This window comes from Strix aluco, chromosome 20 (genome assembly GCF_031877795.1).
Source record: "Strix aluco isolate bStrAlu1 chromosome 20, bStrAlu1.hap1, whole genome shotgun sequence".
In the NCBI taxonomy this organism is placed as follows: Eukaryota; Metazoa; Chordata; class Aves; order Strigiformes; family Strigidae; genus Strix; species Strix aluco.
This window is the reverse complement of record NC_133950.1, coordinates 7332491-7351378: the sequence shown is the minus strand read 5'-3', so window position 1 is coordinate 7351378 and position 18888 is coordinate 7332491. Positions and strand designations below refer to the sequence as shown.

Here is an 18888-nt window from a genome sequence, read left to right as displayed (position 1 = left end):
CAAGATACTAAAGGCCAGACCTTCTCATATCAGTGAACACAGCTCCTAGGAAGTCAAAGGCAACATGCTGATTTATGCCAGATGAGGATCTGACCCCTGATGCCAAATGACACCTTCACAGCCAGAAAAATATGAAAGTTCAGAGACAGTTCACCTGAATAATTGTAATCCCTATAAAATTAAATTATAATATGGCACACATACATATAATGATAATGAGAAAAAGCATTGGAGAGAAAAGCAAGGTAAAATGGAATGAACAAACAGGACAAGTGCAGGTAACTCATACCCTATTTACTTTCATTCATTACTCCTTATTTTCTAGCTAGATCACTGAGCCACTGAGGCAGTTATTTCAGCCACTTGTTGTCTGGAAACAGTAAGTCACTCACTGTTAGTCCTCTATGGATAATAGTTAATACTATTACTACTATCATAAAAATAGTATTTCCAGGCTCTTCACAGTAGCTCTCTCCCTCTACTTTAACTATGTATTTCCCTTCTTCATTTCTCTGTCTCTGGTCTCAGAAGAGCTCAATAGCACTTGGCTCCTCCAAGATCAGGGTCCTCAGGGAACATATGAGAAAAGCACGCTTGTATGGGCTGAGATAATTTGGATAAGAGAGACTCACCGACTGATTGTCATCATCTTCGCACTTGATCCGGCACTCGCTGTTGAACTGGAAGCCGTTGGAGCACTGGTAGAGCCCGTGAAACTTGGAAGGCGGAGGGTCGCAGGTAACGGGCACACAAGCGCCTGGCAGCCACGTGCCGTCTTGCGTGCACTGGATCTTAAAGGCTCGCCTTTTTGTGCAGAAAAAACCAAGACCATTTAGAGACTGGCTGAGTCAGCTAAGAGCATCTAAAGCCTCGGAGCTCTGCTAGCAGGTTGCAGGGGATGGGTGTGCTTGAGCTTTTAACACTTGGGGAACAAGTCATGAATCTGCGTCATGAGGTCTCTCAGCAATAATAACGACTATTTGCAAAGCCAACATTGAGCTGCCCGGCCCGGCCTAAACTCCTCTTTTGGCCTTGGACACGTCTCCCAAAAACTCCACTTCCAAGGCTTGTGGGCTGTGGTTGGTTTGAAGTGGGTTTGTGCAGAGTCAGAACTATACGATAGCACTAACCCTTTCCTGCAGAGTTTCAAAGGGGACTCCCCAGGCTGCATATCAAAGGGTATTTCTAAGGTCAGGTCTGTTTTTTGATTACTGGTTAGGATTTTCAAAGAGGCCTAAGTGAGCTAGGTGCCTAAATCCTCCTGAAACTGCACAACTATCTGCATGAAGGAACTACTACTCCTTACAGCAGGTTATAAACAGCCCATCCCTTTCCCAAAATCATTTTAACACATGGCATTACTTTTTCACGTACTTTCTTGCTTTTCTGGAGGATCCAGGGACATGGTAACCTGGTTTGCATTTGTACTTGCAAAACGAGCCCACTTTGTGCTTATCTTCTCGGCAACGAGTAGTCTGGAGATCTGCATTAGGGACGACGGAGGGTGCCCGACACATCAGCTCACACAAGGCTTCTGGAAAGGACCACAGCCCATCCTCCATGCAGGTCAAGTTGCTGTTGTTTCCTGAGAAGAACAGTGAGCAAAGTTAACAATGTTCAGCAGGATTTATTTTTTTTTTTAAATGTCATTACACCCATAATATATCAAAAGGCACCTCAGCTGGTTTGACAAATTCAGCTGTGTATGTCCTATGCATTTTCTCTTTCTAGATGATGGCATTAAATCATTAAGGAGTCTGTTTTCAGATTACAGGCAAACAGTGCTTATTTCAGGAAATGCTATAGCATAGGGGAAACAGCACTGGCTTTGTAATCTTTTGTATTTCTCTTCCTTATTTTGTTCTTCTCTGAAAGGAAGCTTGCTTCGTACATCAACCCCCTCCTCTCCAAAGTCATGGCATTAACAGAGGGTTTGGTGCCATTACATTCTTCATTCTGCTTCTGTGTTATATCTCCTCCCTGAATCTGTCCTTTTTATTTCAATTTTGAGCCTTTTGGAGCAGCATCTGTTAGTATTAGAGTCACTACTCCAACACAATGAGGAGCCATTCTCAGCTGGGGACTCTCAGTCCTTAGGGACTACTGTGATAAATACGATTCATAATACTCATTAGAGACTCATTTTCCTTAGGAAGCTTTCTTGGCCAGCCCCTCAAAGGTAAAAGGTACAATAGATCTATTTGCCTCTGCTATGACCTACTTGACTTCAGAAGGTTAAGCTAAAAGTAGCCTAGTCTCAGTGTATTTTACATTCTTTGTTATTTTATACTGTATGTTGAAAAGGGATAAGCTTTTCCTAAGAAACAAAGCACAGCTATGAGCCACTAACCCTTCAAAAATCCCTAATACTCTATTGAAATCCCCAAGCATTGCTGCAGGAACTCTTCTCAACCCACAAGGCATATTTTCAACAGTAAGCCAACTTCGGAGTTATCCAAAATAATACTGACAAACTGCTAACCCCAGAGCAATGCCATCTCTCTGAGAGGGAAGGAAGAGAGCCGGGGCATGAGGCTGGAATTCAAAGAAGAAAACAAAAGGCTCTGGAGGGCTCAGGAAGGTATGTGGAGGAGCCCTCCTGCCCTACCCACAAAGATAAGAGAAGCCGCATTAAATCAGCCCTGGCTTTCTCTCTCCCATCCCCAACTGCAGATGATTGCAGAGGTATTTTGTGCAGAAGGGAGCTCTTTTCTAGAGCACCAGCATGCTCCTCTGCTCTGACTCATGCAGCAGCTCTGCAGACCAGCCATGGTGATATCATACTTGCCACTGCAAAGTGATAAGCTGTGACATTACCAACAGTGGCTGTCATGACGTCAGTGATTGAATTAGGCGTGAGTCATTCGAACGCCATTCTCCAGAAGCTTAGTGGCAACATCTATTAGTCATCACCGATGGCTGTACACCAAATGTTGCCTTTACATCACAGCTCACAGTTTCTGGACAAAAGTGAAGTGATGCTACACAGCACAGCTGAACCCCAACCTCAGGGTTGGTCATTATCCCTCCAGCTACCCTGCCGGAGCCATCAGGTGAAGCTCTTGTTGGTCATGATGGATATCATTATTTTCACTGCCCCCTCAAAAAAATTCCAGGCGTTTTCAATGAAAAAACACCTCTTGTTGAAGATGAACCTCTTGAGCGTATGAACAGAAAAATTTGATAAAAAACTCCCCTTTGAGTAGTCTTTCACTGTGTATTGGCTGCTTGTGGTTGCCCTCCTAAGTGTCAGAGTTAGAAGAATTTAGCAATTTGGTTATATATGAAGAAATCAACATATCTTTTCACTGAAATGAAGAACACTTCCCATGCCTCTTCTGGGGTTTGCAATGAATCCTAGCAGAAAAGGTGATACCACCTGCACAAAAAAGCTTATACAGCATTTGTACCTGAGTTGACAACAGCAGTTAAGATTATTCTACTGCAAGATGACAAGTTAATTTGGCTCTAATGTTCCTTCAAATTAACAATGATATCTTTTCTTGTTTCCTGAGGACCCGATCAAAAGGGTAATGTGCCAGTAAGCAGAAGAGTTGATGGTGCTGAGAAGATGATGGGGATGCTAGCAGAAAAGCAGCAGGGAAGATGAGGGAGAAAAGGAAAGAAAGCAAAAGAGTGTGCTATTTTTAAGAAAAAAAGTTGTAGAGAGTCCCAAACAAGAAGAGGAGAAAAGATCAGAGGTAGAGCAAGATGAGGTGATGGGTGGATTAGGAAAAACAGTGATGGGGGACTGTGCCACTGGGACAGGGGACTTTTCAGTCCTCTCCTGCCTTTCCAAATACATGGAGGAGGCATAGAAGGGAGACAGACACAGAAAACAGAAGGCATGGGAAAGAAGATGAGAGAGTTCAATTTGATTTATCCCCATGACGTTTCCATGTTTTGGTTGTATGGAAGCAATATTCACTGTCATTACTGCCTGGCCAACGGTGATCAAGGAAAGGTCAAAGGAAGGTAACAGAGAGATGCAAAGGAACTTAACTTCTAATATAAATAAACCTTCCCATAGAGTCTCATAATTCTTCATACTTAAAATATCATGAATAATTCTAAAACAACAGCAATGGTAACATATATTACTAGGAACAGTCTGTGTTAGCTGTGCAGCTATCCTCAGGTCACTGCACAGACACTCTCCAATACCTTTCAGAAGAGCAGGAGGTCGGCAAGTGAAGGAGCATTTCTTGCCGAAGGTGGTCCCCTCGCTGCAGTTGAAGGTGGCTGGGTAGACATGGTACTGGTCAGGGACACCGCAGTCCACAGGCTCGCAGGTCACCTGCTTGTTCCACTTCCCATCCACGCAAGTCATGGTGATGCTGGACTCCATCTGGAAAAAGACACATGCCTACTGCCACCACAGCCAGCAAGGGAGAGATCAAAACCATTTCAAGCCTACTAACAGCCATTATTTTGGCTCACAAGTTAAGCAAAACTGGGTCTGATCACTACCATCATCATTTGGACAGCAGCTACTAAAACCACCAAGGTCCCACAAGAAGCAGTGTCAGAGAACCAGGATGTATTTGTCACCTCTGCGGTGAGACACCAAAGTGCTTCAATAGAAGGAGTGGAGCACTACAAATAATCTGAACTCTTGTCTCCAACGCCTCCTGAGACAAACCGTCAGGCTGCTGCTCTGCCCTGGGATGAGAAAGGAGCGTGCAAGTCTGAGCTGTTTGGAGCTGACAGCTATCCCCAATCCCCGTCACCTTTGCAGTGACACAGCCACTCCAAGGGGATCCCCATGTGCTTCTGAGCAGTTGAACTCACTCTTGGGTTTGAAGTAAAAGCCAACCTGACATGAACCCTTTTGGGACTCCCACCCAAGGCTCTCCCAAGAGGTGTCAGTCACCCTTGGACTGGGGTACCAGGGGAGGTGGCCTGGGCCATGTCAACATTGTGTTCAGATACTGACAGCTGCTGTCATGGCTTCTACTCCCAGAACGGCCCAAGGCTCCAAACAAAATCAGGGCCCTGCTGCCCTGGGACCGGGGACGTGCCCGCCTGACAGACAGACTTCTTCCTGGAGGCGTTTGCAATGGACAGACCCAAGAGCATCCTGCCCATACATTCACCTGGCACTTGAGAGGTCGAATACAGAGTCAGTGCCTGTGCTCTGACTTCCTTAATGTCCTCTACCTTCATAGCTACACAGAAGCTACACTTCTTTGGATTTGAGGGATAATCCAAACAATGCAGCAGACTGAAATCCTGAAGTGCTAGGGAGAGAGAAAAAAAAAAAAGGGGGGGGGGGGGGGGGTGTAAAGGAGCCACCCATCCAAAGCTAAGATGAAGAATTTACTGGGTGACTGAAGGACAAACAGATGTTCGCAAAGAGAACAGAATAAACAACATATCCACTTTCAAATGAAAAAGGGAAAATTATTTAAAACTAGAAGTGAAGCATCTGAAAGTAGGCCTCTTCCCTCCATACCCAAATAAAGAGAAGGACAGAAGAAAAAGAAATGTGAGAAACCCAAACATGAGAAGGGGAAGATACCAGTGAGGAATCTGACCAAGCCATACAGCAGCACTCCTCTGCCTCCAGGGAATATTTTATTCAGGGCTGGTACGCTCACAAGAGATTTGCACTGCCGACCATTGATCTGGGTTTATAAAAGGAAGGGGAATTTTTCTAGCACACATCAAAGGGACCTGGATTCCCTTTTTGCAAAAACACCCTAATGGTTTCAACAGAAGTTCAAACCTGTCTCCCTTTGATATATGGTTGCATTCAGAATGGAAAAAGCAGTCCCAGAGCTGAGAAACTGGACACTTCCCAAGTGGGCACAAAACCCCTTTTCTAGACCGTGGAGTTTATTTAAACAGGGAGCACTGCTGATGGAAAAAAATGTCTTTTCTACAAATTTTCAGGTGAAGTGACACTGTGTGGTCTCATTCCCAATCATTTTGCTCCCCAGTGGTTATCTATTCTGCCTTTGTTGCTTATCAGAATATCTGTACCATTAAAAAGTATATGTATTCCCTAGATGGTTGATGACTTGAAGATGCCTGTGCTTCCAGGAAGTTGTGGTGTGATGGCCCCAGGAGAGGGATGACACAGCATAATTCTACGTCTTCATAACACATACACACAGCAGCAGCAACGCTGCATTTGCACTCCAGGCTGGGCTGCTCCAGCATTCAGCAAAGCCTCCATTTCCCTTAACAGATGCTATCATCAAATAACACCCCAGCACCGTGGCTGCTGGGCACCTCGACAGCAGGAGGTTAAAACATAAAACCAAGCTATTGATGTCAAGGGCTATCCAAACATTACAGAAAAGACAGGGGTCTTGCACTGTATCTTGCTGGATGCTGGATCCACGTTGAGCACAGGGAAGATCCATCAGTGATAGGAGATTCAACTCCTAGAATTCAGTTATTACTGTTGGTGTGATCTAGTTTAGGAATAAATGATTGCTCCTTCTAGCTGATACTGCCTGCTGAGACACATGCACAAGGGAGTTTCTCTAATGACAGGGCTGCACATCAGATGTGTCTCTACAGAACACCAAGTAAACAGTGCAAATTCAGAATCCCGACTATAACACAAAAATTTAAACAGAAGCAATATCTGTGCTTGACAGTCACACCTTACAGAAAATGGGCAAGAATGTTTTGCCCAGACTAATACTTGTGAGAGTATTTCAGCTGCAGCCGTGGTCTTTGTTAGCAGAAGGCTGCAGGACATTACAGCCTGCTGGAAATGCAATGTGCCTGGGGTCACCCCTCCTTGGAAGGGATCCCTCATTAGAGCTATACTCCCACTGCACTTTATTTCTGCCCCTGTTCGAGACCTTGATGTGGGAAAAAAAAAAAAAAATTGTCTCTCCATGTTTTCATCTCTGGGTTTTTCCCCATGGTACATTCCCAAGAAAACCACTAACCAAATCTGGAAGAGTCACCTCCTTCCAGATCCATATGGCTTTTCCTCTTCCTGGTACACTGGCAAGGCCATTCCCATGCAGAGAAGCTGTGCCCATGTGGGTAAGACCCTGGCTTCTCAGCTTTTTCCAGTAATTTGTTCCACACTTTGTGTGCTGGAAGCTGAGGTTTTCAAGGTCAGACATAATAATGGCATATTTTAGAGCATGTCTATCATGTCATCACCTCAAGCAATGGGAGCACATGCATTTCTACAGCAGAACATAACAGAGAACGTTCCCTGCAATGGAGACAAAGACTAGTGGCTTTGATTGAAAGCACAGAGGACAACCACACCACGGAAATTATTGCAGATGGCACCCACCAGCTTTCAGCTTCTCCCTCTTGCAATGTCCTGCCTGAAGGTGGGATCGTTGCAGCACCCAGGGGCAGGACCCCAGGCTGCTGAGCAGGAGCCCGTCTCTCCCCAACACCACGCTGTACCTTGGGGGTTATTTCCGACGGACTCAGCCTGAGCAGCGCCGCCGTCGGATCCGGCACTGGCTTATAGCGGCAGCATCTGCATCTGCCTTTGCAGAGCTCCCACCCAAGCCTGAGCAGGCACGTGCCTGTTTCGCCTGTCTGATCTGACAAGGTCACCCAGCTCACAGCAGTCCATACGAAGCACTTGGCTTCCTCATCTGGTTTATTAGCTGTCACTTTGGGCACTTTGTGCTGCTTTGACTGGCATCGCAGCAACCGCTTCCCTTCATGTCCTGCCTTCCAAAAGAGGCTTAAGCAAGGAGGGAGGGCGGGCGAGGAGAAGAAATACAGTGTACAGTACAGTGAAGAGGATGCAAACTTAAACAAATCTGGTGCCAGACAGATTTGTTTCTTGGGACTTTTAACAGCCTGGGAGAATTCATGTCTCCTTCCTGCTGCCCAAGATCCCAGCCGGCTCCTTCTTCAAGCGATGCTTCACGTGTGAAGTTTCCTCTCCTTAAAAATGAACAGCTGTGCCCTTCCCTCTAAGTATTCTTCCACTTCTGCCCACTACTGTGCCTCTAATTGAACCCACATGAGCCGCGCTTTCTTTTCCTGGCATGATTGATGATGCCTTTGCACAACATTAGGGAGCTGCTGGGTTTTAAATAACACCTCTTGACCAGAGCAGCAGTGGTGGTAGCTTCAAGGAGAGATGACAACAAGTAACTGAATGAGTGGGGCTTTCAGCAAAGGACAAGGGGGAGGAAAGCAGTGAAAGACAAAGGGGGAAAAGGGGGAGAAGAGAAGAAAGAGTGATGGAGTTGTCAGGGGGGTGAGAAGAAATCGGGGGGAAATGAAAACATCTCGACATCTTCTTTGTGAGAAAGATACATGAAGGATTTTGCTCCATCACTATGCAAACCCTTTTTTGTTGTTGCTGAAGTCCGTAAATGAGGATGAGAGAGAACCCAGAGTCTGTAAACAGTTCAGCCTTTTTATTTTCAAACAGCAGTTTCTACTGCACATAGTCCTGAGGGGTTTCAGGGTTTGGTGATTTTATGGAGTTTTAACAGAATTTGGGAATGGGAGCTTCTCAGAGAGCAGAGATGAATGAATTTCTTGCCCTAAGACTGATTAAAATGGTGGCTTCAGAAGACACAGAGGCCAGAAAGTGCAGAAACTGTTAAGAAGATTTTCAAAGACCCCTTAGATATAAAAGATTGATTTGAAATGTGACTTGTGCCCCTACACCTCTGAGGTGCTTTTGAAAATTTTGCTTTTACTTCTATATTCACCCTTTTTTTTCTGCCTTTCAGTGAAATACGGAAGACAAATGTGGTTCAGATGCTAGATCAGGGTGTTTTCACTGGTCTGTCAATCATCTTCATCAGCATGTGGTGGTCATGGGCCACCAATGTTCAGTCTGCTCTTTGAGACGTTGCACCTCACCTCAGCCTCCTTCCTACCCAAGAGTGTGAAAGATCAGCATATGCAAAGCTACTTTCCTTCCTCCTCTTCCTCGTGCAGCCCCCCATACTGTCAGTTCAATGAGTAAAAAACAGCCCTAGACCCTCAAATCAGTCAAATAAGCAAAATACCCAACTAAATGACAACAGCGAAACAACCAACAGTTTTGTGCAAGGCTCCTCAATCACAGCAGAAAGTCCCTCTGACCACAGATAACAACCCACATGGCCTATTTTATCTCCAAATGCTTGTGATCAGAAGAGGAGCTGAAGCTGGGAAGCAATTGTGGAAGGAGGACAATGCAATTCAATACAACACAATATGAGGAATCCAAACCATGGATTCTGGACTTTCTCAGATAATTCATTTCTTGCCTACACATTCGACAAGTTCTGGCTTGAAGCACCTGACACAAAGAAATAAAACAAGATGATAGTGAAAGAAACTGTCTGTTCCTTTTCAACAGATCTCCGAAGCACATAAATAAACTTTTAAAGCATGTGTTTAATGTGCTTAGCTGAACATGGATATCTTTAAGATGCTCCACTACTTCCCTGATTTGAACAGTGAATGCACAGCACTGAGCAAAACAAAGACATTGGCCTCAGGGTTTTTATTGGTGGAAAAAAGACGATGAAGTGCAATAGTAGACCAGGGTGAGAGGAAGCATGTTGTAATAGGCAGTGAATCACGTTAGCTAGGGGTGCTAAAATCCTCCACTCCTGTCATATGAGTCTGATCAAGGCTCTGAAACCAAACTTCTCAGAGCAAAACCATATAGAGCTGGCTGAGTCTCCCCAAAAGGTACTTCTTGCATTTAAATAACACAGTGCTGGTGAAACATGTTTAGGCTGTTTTATTTGGTTTGGGATTCCTGTGTGCTCAATGTACAGATCCTTTCCAGCTATTTCCTGGTTCAGCCATTCAGGCTCGTCTGAGAACTTGTTTTCTGTTCTGTAAAAATGCTCAGCTGGAGCTGGGGTTCTGGTGCTGATGCCAATTAGGGTGGAAGAGGCCCAGCTCGCGGGGTCCTGTATTTGTTTTGTAATTGAGTTGAAAGGGCTGACTCATTCCCCTCCACTCTGTCTCCCCCCTCTGCGAGCTTATGAAGAACACAGTATTTCACAAATACAGACAGGCTGCTGAGCGCGGCTGCCTGCCCCCAGCCCTCCCCGGCCCCAGATGTGCGCGCTGCCCCGACAACAGGCCAGAAGGTGCTGATGGGGGAAACCACCCCCATGCTGCACTCACGGGATCCGGCAGCGTTAGAGACAAGAGCACAATCTGGGGCGTCTGCCCTGCACCCACGTACCCTGTGCACCCTGCTCCCAGCAGTACGCCGAGGCTGGGCCATGCTGCACGTACAGCTTGTCCACCTTCTCCAGCACAAAGGACCTGCATTTCTTTTAACGTTTAAAGAAATTGATAGTTTTCCTCAATACCCCACTCACGGCATCAAGACATGCTGCTTTGTAGGACTGGATTATTAATGCATGGCTTAGAGAAGATGGGGAGCACTCCCTGGCTCACTGGGGCAGGTTTTTGGTGCTTTGTTTGGAAGCAAAAAGGTTTGGGTGCTTCTTCCACCCCCTTGCTACCACGCACTTGTGCAGTGTCAGGGTGTGGTTGGGAGCAGATGGACTGAAACACTGCAAAGGAGTTAAGACATTGTTAGCCTCAACCCAAGGAATAAAACCGAGATATTTTGCCCAGAAACTGGTTGTGCAAAAAAACCAAACACCCTGCCCGCAAAAAAACAGCCCAAGAAACACTGTTTGGCTGAGTAGAGCCAGTGAGATCAGAGAAGGCCTAAACATATATTTAAACCTTTTGGGTTGAAAATTTATAAATTTGGGGAACATCTGAGCTTTGCTCACTGTCAGTACTTCCTCCTACAGTCAGATGGCTCCTATTCTGATGAGAAGTATTTGGATAAGACCTTGTCCCAAGGCCAAGCTGACATTTTGGGGCTTAAGCTGGGTTATTTCTCAATTTCTCCACATCTGTGTGCCCATCCCTGTCTTGTGGGTCATACAAAACCAGCAGAACAAACCTGACTCTTGCTGAGATCATCGTCTCGTTGGACTTGCAAAATGTAGCCTGTCTTGCAGCTCACGTTGCACTGGGCACCGTTGTACCACCCGCCGCTGGTGCAGTTCAGCAGCGCGTTCTCAATCTCCAGCTTTTGGCAGTCGGTGGCTTCGCAGGAGTAGTGGACACAGCTAGGTGGGAGACAAGAAGTGGTATTTTTATTCAATTCATTTAATTCATCCCACAAGAGCAAGGGTGTCTGACTGACAAACTCATCACTTGTCAGGCAGCAGGCACACAGACCATACTGAACCTGACCCGGCAAAGGGCTCCTCACCAACAAGCACACCCTCTAGTTATGTCTTCTGAAGGACAGGGACAGCAGTAACGGTGATGACAATGAAAGCAAATTACAGGACTTGTGGCAAAAGGGAAGAGCCTGCCAATTCTGCAGAATTAATTTATCTTCTGCAATATTCAACTGCACTGTGGCCTTCCTACTCCTATACCAACATGTATCCATCCATCCATCCCACGAGAGCACTATCCCTCCAAGAGCAGTCCTTATGCCCCATCCAATTTTAAATCTCTGCTGAATTCAGGAGTGCCCGATATTGCTAGTGATAAGTGTGCATGTGTGTACGTGTCAGGAGGGGCTTCTGTGATAGACACTCTTATCTTTGAGAAACTCGATTGAAATCAACACATTCATTTTATTCCACTTCACGAGGAACACCAAACATCAGCGGTGTAGCTGTGCTGATAAGCTCTTATCAAGCTCAGCAGCATGCTGTCATTTCAGATCTCTTCGGTTGCTGTCCTGCTATCCATAAAATGTTTCCCCGGATGGAAACTGCCTGGTCTTCCTACAGTAAATTATTGTAACATTTAGCACAAGTTGCAAAAAGAGTTTTTTGGTTTATTTTCCTATACGCAGAGATGTCTGGTTGAAACAAAGTCTTCCACCATCTCTGATGACCTGAGTCAAACATTACAGCACATGTTCAAATGTGAGTATGGGGCAGTCTCTCAGCTAAAGGGCAATGAAAATGCTGAGAGTCTTAAAGCATGAGGGTAGATTTAGACTAGATATAAGGTAGAAATTTTTTATGATGAGGGTGGTGAAACACTGGCACAGTTGCCCAGAGAGGTTGTAGATGCCCCATCCCTGGAAACATTCAAGGCCAGGTCAGACGGGGCTCTGAGCAACCTGATCTAGTTGAAGATGTCCCTGCTCATTGCAGGGGGGTTGGACTAGATGACCTTTAAAGGTCCCTTCCAACACAAACCGTTGTATGATTCTATGATTCTACATGCAAAGACGTTTTGTTAGATTAGAGACAAAATTTCTGGGGTTAAGGATTCCAAGGATTCCCATAATCCAAGGATTAATGATATACCTCTGCTAAAAATTAAAATTAATTTAAATTAAATACAGTTAAATTTATTCTGAGGAGGGAAAACCTTAACTTATTTCACCATCTACGTGGGTAGGGAAGAACCTGAAACACAGAAAGTTATAGAAAGGAGGGAAAGCAATAAGTCAATATACATATTTTGAAATGGATTACAAGCAAACTACTCCTGTCTCCTAGAAAAAGGGTTAACAGCCACCAAAACCCCATCCACCTTAGTAAGCACAGGACTTAGCATGTACATGGTGTTTTGCTGTGTTCAAAGCATTGTGCAGACATTATCTAATTAATTTTCATGACACCCCTGTGAGACACCTGGGCTGGTATTGTTATCTCCATGTTGCTGATAGAGAAGCACATCTGCACATGTCTCTACTGAGCTCTAGATCAGATTAAACGACAGTATTATGTACCTCCACAACTCATTTCTCTGTCCCAGACTAGCACTATATGGAAAGTGCCCGATGCTTGTAATTTAAGGTTGCCTGTTCAGTGGTGGCCCTTCCCTGGAGTGCGATGAGCCATAAACAATTTCTACATTCAGAGAGATCTTATCTCCTCATTGTGCACAAAGTATTGCCACTGACAGGACTGAGGAAGGAGAATTCCATCTCTGCATTGGCCAACTCAATACCCTTCCATGCAACAAACAGTGCCCTGTCTATCAGCACTACAACTGTGATGCTCATTACTTCCGCAGAACAAACGATCCTCTGCCAGAGGGGACCTACACAATGTGATCCTGCCTTCGGTAGGATTCCCCTGCCCTATACCAACAGTTTCACACATATTTTCCAGTCACTGCAACTCATAGCTTGACATACAAATTTAAACTGCCATTAATTTCACTTTGTACCGATCAGTGAGACTGTGGATGGAACAGTGGAAGAACAAGTGGACAGTATATCCTAGTGCCCAGGTGGTCTTCTCTTGCAGGGAAACGAGGTGAGGAAAACAGCCATGTGCAATTGTCTTGTAAACGCCCAAGATGAACCACCCAGGAGCGTGAACCACAGACTTCACTGTTGCGGCAGCAGCCCCCCGGGGCAGCCTCACGTACTGTGGCTCCCTGAGCAGAGCAGAACCTTACTATTGACCTCATGGCTCTGCTAGTTGAGTAAGTCACCAATTAACATTAGCAAGAATATCTGAATATGGATGTTGAGTGTGTAAATGATGAATGACGTCTTGTTGAACCCTCCCTACATGTCCCAGTTACACCTACCCACGAAGGCTAACTGCCACTTTGCTCCCCTCTGTTTTTCAGACAGTGAGGCTGCAATACAAGTTCCTCCTGTGCCAGGGCTCCAGTGACGAGGAAGTTGACTCATTGAGGAAAAAAGCGAGCACTATTGCCAAGCCATTCTCAGAAGTACATATTGCAAACCTTGACTGCCCATTGCAAAACTCCTGCAAAATCTGAAAACCCTTTTGCACTAAAGTTGGAAAAATAAAATAATAGCAGACCTATTTCATTTAATACTTATGTGAATTGATGTGCTGCACATTGATGTAGCACTGAATTCAGGCTTCAATGGCTTCAGAGGGAAGGATAAGCCTAAGAAAACCTTTGCAATTTGCACAAAGGGAAATCTGGAGCAACGTCACCGCAGTCAGTGGCATTGCTTTTCATTTCCATCAATGTAAAGGAGAAAAAGAATCTGGTTTCTTGAGTTCGTATCAGGACACCAGATGAGCAAGCCTGGGCTTAAAAGTCCTACAGAACTGAAACGCCACAGACAAAGGCATTAAGAAACACTTATTGTGATGTTCTTCTTTCTGTTTACAAGTCCCCTTGTGGTCTTCTTAAATGGCCAGGGAACATTTTTAGCCACCCCCTCCAGGCTCCAGATTATGCCTCGGTTAGCAGATCATCTGGGCAGCTCACTCTGTCTGTAACTCTATATGAATGACTTCAGTGACAAACAATACAACCATTCACTTTTTGTAAAAAAACAACCACTGCCACCAAATGTTTCCAATTTAAATATTTCTGGTTCTCTAGCTACTGGTTCCAATTTGGTATCAGCTACTGTCAGCCGTAAATCCCAATGAATTTTGAAGTCACGATCCTGAATTGAGTTCTGCAAATGCAGAATTAAGAAGGCAAAATGAATATCTCCAAGTAGGAAGTTTAGACAAAGAACCCATCACATCCATATTGCAGAATTGTGGGTTACAGAAGCTCTTGCATGGGTACTGCCATTTAGCAGTGGTTAGTCATCACATGCTCCAGAAACTCCACATTCCTCAGGAAAGAAACAATATAGAATATCTGAGAATGAAATCACTCTACTTTATCTCATGTTGATTCCTGGCATAGGACAGCTTACCCCATTTTCTTGCAATCAAAACTGGGTGACTTCATCAAAACTGCCTATCTGAAATCATCCCTGGTCTATCCTAACTCCCCAAATGCACCAATTGCTTTCCACAGTATGAGCTGGTCTGCATGAAAGCTACATAAGGGACCCAAGGACCACTCTAATGATTTACTGATCTACATGAACGAACAAATGTCGGTGCCTGAGATATTCCCTGACAGTGTTTATTTTACTAGGTCCACCTCAGGATTCACCTGTTCCTGTTCTTGCCCTGGTAGTATATGATTTCCTAAAGCAACATTTTCATACCAAGGTGAGTGCAAAGAGCACACGTTCCACTGCCTGCAGCGTGTTGAAAGTACAGATCAAGGCAGACCATTTCAATGATGTAAAAAGCTCTGAACTGAATGAGCTTCACATGTAGGCTGAAGTTCTGCGCCAGTTCTGATTTTATTCAAATCCATTCTGCCCATCCCTAATCTAAATGAGCTCAGTCATTAGCCTCTAAATCTTTATTTCTCTGTGCCAATATTGGCCCCAATTCAGCAAGGCACTTAAACATGTGCTTAACTTCAAAAGCATGGTTAAGTCCCACTGATAGACTTGACTACAGGGGGATGTAAGCAAATAGCTAAGGGCTTTGCTAAATTGGGGTCTTAGTGACACAATCCTAGAAACATTTGTATTTTAACATGTTTATAGAGAATTATAACAATTAAGTGGAACTCTTCCTTCCTCACACAAAAACAATCCAGGACTTCCTCTTTTGAAAAGCTTACAGCAGCCAGACTTTCTTTTCCTAACCCTGGGGTCAAGCACTTTTCCAAGAACTCATCTTAACGTAGTGCCCTAATTACTTGTTTCCTTTGTGATAGCTCCGACACATATATATGCATAGGTGAGCATAAAAGCTCATGGTATACACTTGTTATGAGAAGAGCCACACCATTATCTGTTGTACATAGGAAAAACTTCATTTTCCACAGTCCAGGCCAGCCTGGGCTGCAGATCTGAAGCATACTTTGGTTTTGTTCTACACCACCATACATACAACTCACACATGTGTAGCCTTCTGAGGGTTTTTCCTACAGATTTATCCTTACAATGGGTTTGTCTTCTCCTCTGTAGAGATTCGTCTAAAGGCAAAAGCAGGTTCTCTCTCTCTAATCCAAGCATTTTGGAAAGCAAAGGCTGCTAGGCACATTCCTTGTAGATATAAAAAAAACCTATGAACTGCAAAGGTGGTGATGAATCTTCTTCAGTCTTCAGCTACAACCTGTTAGTCTCCTTGCACTAACATAAAATCTCAAAGAACATCTACCTGAGTCCTTGGTGCTGGATGGGAACCTGTGCTGACTGTGCCACTGGAATAAGGATCAAGCCCTTTCCTTTTAGGTGTTTGCCTTCAAATCTGGTCCATGAGAGTGACCAAAAGAGTAGCATCACCTATGGTCCCTTCAGCGATCTCACGGCAGTACTGTTGCCCAGACTCTGATAGTGATCACAGCAAAACCCGAATTCGAACTGATAGGGTCAGGAATGCGGATAGATCCAGACATTTACAGAAAACACTTGATCCAACCCCAGGTAAACTGTGGAGGAAGGAGAGGCACGAGCCAGTATGTCCCCACCACTGTCCCCACCAATGCAGGGCAACGTTCTCCCAGGGGACTGGCTCTGCCTTCAGCCTGACTGCACCCCGTTGTATGAGATATTCCTGCCCGGGGTGGGGCATTTTGAACTGATAAAGCTCTCAAAGCCCCTTTGCCCTGGCAGCCTGGAAGCGGGACCGTGTGCCTGGGCGTTAGCAGCCCTGCAGGTCTCCCTGCCAGAGTCTGTCCAGGCAAACAAAGAAAACGCATCGCCTTCCACTTTAATAAAAGCCAAATGATGCCGTTTGCCAATTACCAAAATGGGGCGAAGGTTAAAAACCCATTGAATTATAACACATGTCACGGACCAAAGCTTCTATGATTAACAGTTCTGTGAGAAATTCATTAATTTCACCAGAAGCAAGCTGACAGAGATTGCGCTTAATGACAGAACACAGGGCAGGGGAAAGGCAGCCAAATTGGGAAAAAGAAAGCTGCATTAAATCACAAAAAAAAAAAGAGACGAGGAAATCCTTTTTTTCCCCCTTATAAAAAAAGGAAAAAAATAACCAGAGTTATAAAGGGTGGTTACATTTGTTCCACTGCTGAAGATTTATCTTCATCATTTCTTATTGGGGAAGCTGACAGCAGGAGAGAACAAGACAAAGAGAAGAGCTGGAGTGGGCTATGTCTCCTTGGGGCTTGTGTTTGGGGCAGCAAAGGGTGAAGTTCGGAGGACAGCCATCCACGGAGGCCATGGCAAGGGCAGGTGATGGCATGTTGGCCAAGGCTGGGTCTTGCTCTACAGTGCTGGTCCCTGCCATCTGCCAAATGCCCAGATGGACACACTTATGGAGGAAGGTAAACCCAAAATTTCCCCTGCAGAAGCAGTTTTGCAGCCATAACAGTGAGCTCATGCCAAGATTTAACCAAACAAAGGAAAGGAAAATATTTCTGCTACACTAACTAGAAAGCACAAGGAGCTGCACAATGTGGGGCATGGACACTGGAGAGCCATGGGCAACCAGAGCCTGCTGCAGGGGCAGGGAGGCTTGTCTTCATTACAAACACAGAGTTCATGGAGAATCAGAAAGCTGGAAACTCCTGAAACCCACAATTCTGACAGCTGAATTGGGGTGTCTACCTGGGTTTTCATGCCTCCTACCTGCAGTTTTCAGGAGAGGAGCAAATGGCACCAGGCGGGATGGAGGAGGGGACAGGTCTTGTGAACACGGCAGGGAAATGCCACCGAAGGAAAGCAGTACTGCACAAGAACTGCCTTGCCAGGGGTGGGAGATCCCCAGTTGATGTTTCCTACACGGTGAAAAGGACAAAAACCTGATTTCTGAGGAACTGCTGTCAAAGGCAGCCCTAGTGCACCAGGATTTTTGCTGCTTGAGTGACTGCAGGGTGGGAAATTATACTTCTGCTTCTGCACACCCAATTTCACCGTCCACTCCACGAGGCTAAATAGGAAATAATAAAAGTGTAATAATTTGAGCTATAAAGCGCAAGAGAAGAACTAACTGGGCCATTATATCTCGTTAAGGATGCAGTGTGAAAATAAAGTGTGTCGTTTTATAGCACATCTCCAGCAGTGAGGTAAACTTTTGCTGAAAACAAAAACAGCCTGTGGTCAGCTGCAGCAGAAAAACCAACAACTGGAAAAATACAACTGGAAAGTACGGAGGGTTTTTTTTTTTTTCAAACCCTCTATAAATGTCTTCAGAAAGATGGAATGGATTTTCAAAAGAGCTAACGATGACTGAGAACAACTACCTATAAAGTTCAATGAGACTTTTGCATTTAAGCTCCTTTTTCTCTTCTAAAATATTAACTGTAATTCATGTTTTAAGAAAGAAGAGTGAGCATATGTTTTATTTTCAGTTATTAAGTTGTCACTAACCCATGGGAGTGATCCATTCACCCTCAAAATAAAAGCTGTGTCAACTTTTAAGGGCTGATATATTTCTTTTCCCTCACATATTTAAAATCTGCACCCTTGCCTAGAAGTGTCTATATCTGGCTATAAATCCTCTCCAACCAAAATAATTCTCCTTGAAGAGAGAGAAATAATATCTCTTGTAGAGAGAAGCCAAAAAGCAGGCAAAAATATCCATGTCGACCTAAGGAAAATGAAAGCGGTAAAATTGATGCTTACACATAGGAAGGAAAGCTCCTTTAAAATTAAATAAATATTTAAAAAAACATATTAGACAAATGCAACCAGTGGGGAAAGGGGAGAAGGGAAGGATGAGCAGAGTGGGACTGATACTCAGAGTCTGATGGGGAGACTGTGAGCATGGGAGGAAGAATACCCGCATCCAGCTTCTGAACTGGTTAAGAATAAATGTTAAAAATCCCTCTTTGTTCTTCCTGGATTGGGTAAAATAACAAAGAGAAAAGATGGCAGGTGACAGCAAAGTTGTCACCCATTTCCTGGCTGCACAACTTAATGCACAACTTTTCTGTACATCTTGGATACCTGAACTGCTTAAGAGATTCTTGTAAGCAAGAAAGAATATGTGGTCACCCCAAAGGATCCCATCACAAGGCAAACTGGAGATTTCCCACTATAGCACTGTCATCAGTGGAAAAAATCCCACTGATTTCAATTGGCTTTGGGTAAGGGCTTTATTTCAGAGAATTTCTAGTTCCTTGACGGACATGGGAAACTTTATGATC

The 18888-nt window shown here is 44.6% G+C and overlaps 1 protein-coding gene across 1 annotated transcript in view; it reads right to left on the bottom strand.

Moving 5' to 3' along the window:
* Positions 1 to 18888, bottom strand: part of PAPPA (pappalysin 1) — a 183259-nt gene that overhangs the window by 33866 nt on the left and 130505 nt on the right. Inside the window, exons 14-17 of the mRNA XM_074846175.1 lie at positions 10895 to 11063; positions 4165 to 4348; positions 1375 to 1585; positions 633 to 804 (exon numbers count right to left, since the gene is read on the bottom strand). Coding sequence (XP_074702276.1) covers positions 633 to 804; positions 1375 to 1585; positions 4165 to 4348; positions 10895 to 11063 — 736 coding nt within the window. The remainder of the gene's footprint in view (positions 1 to 632; positions 805 to 1374; positions 1586 to 4164; positions 4349 to 10894; positions 11064 to 18888) is intronic.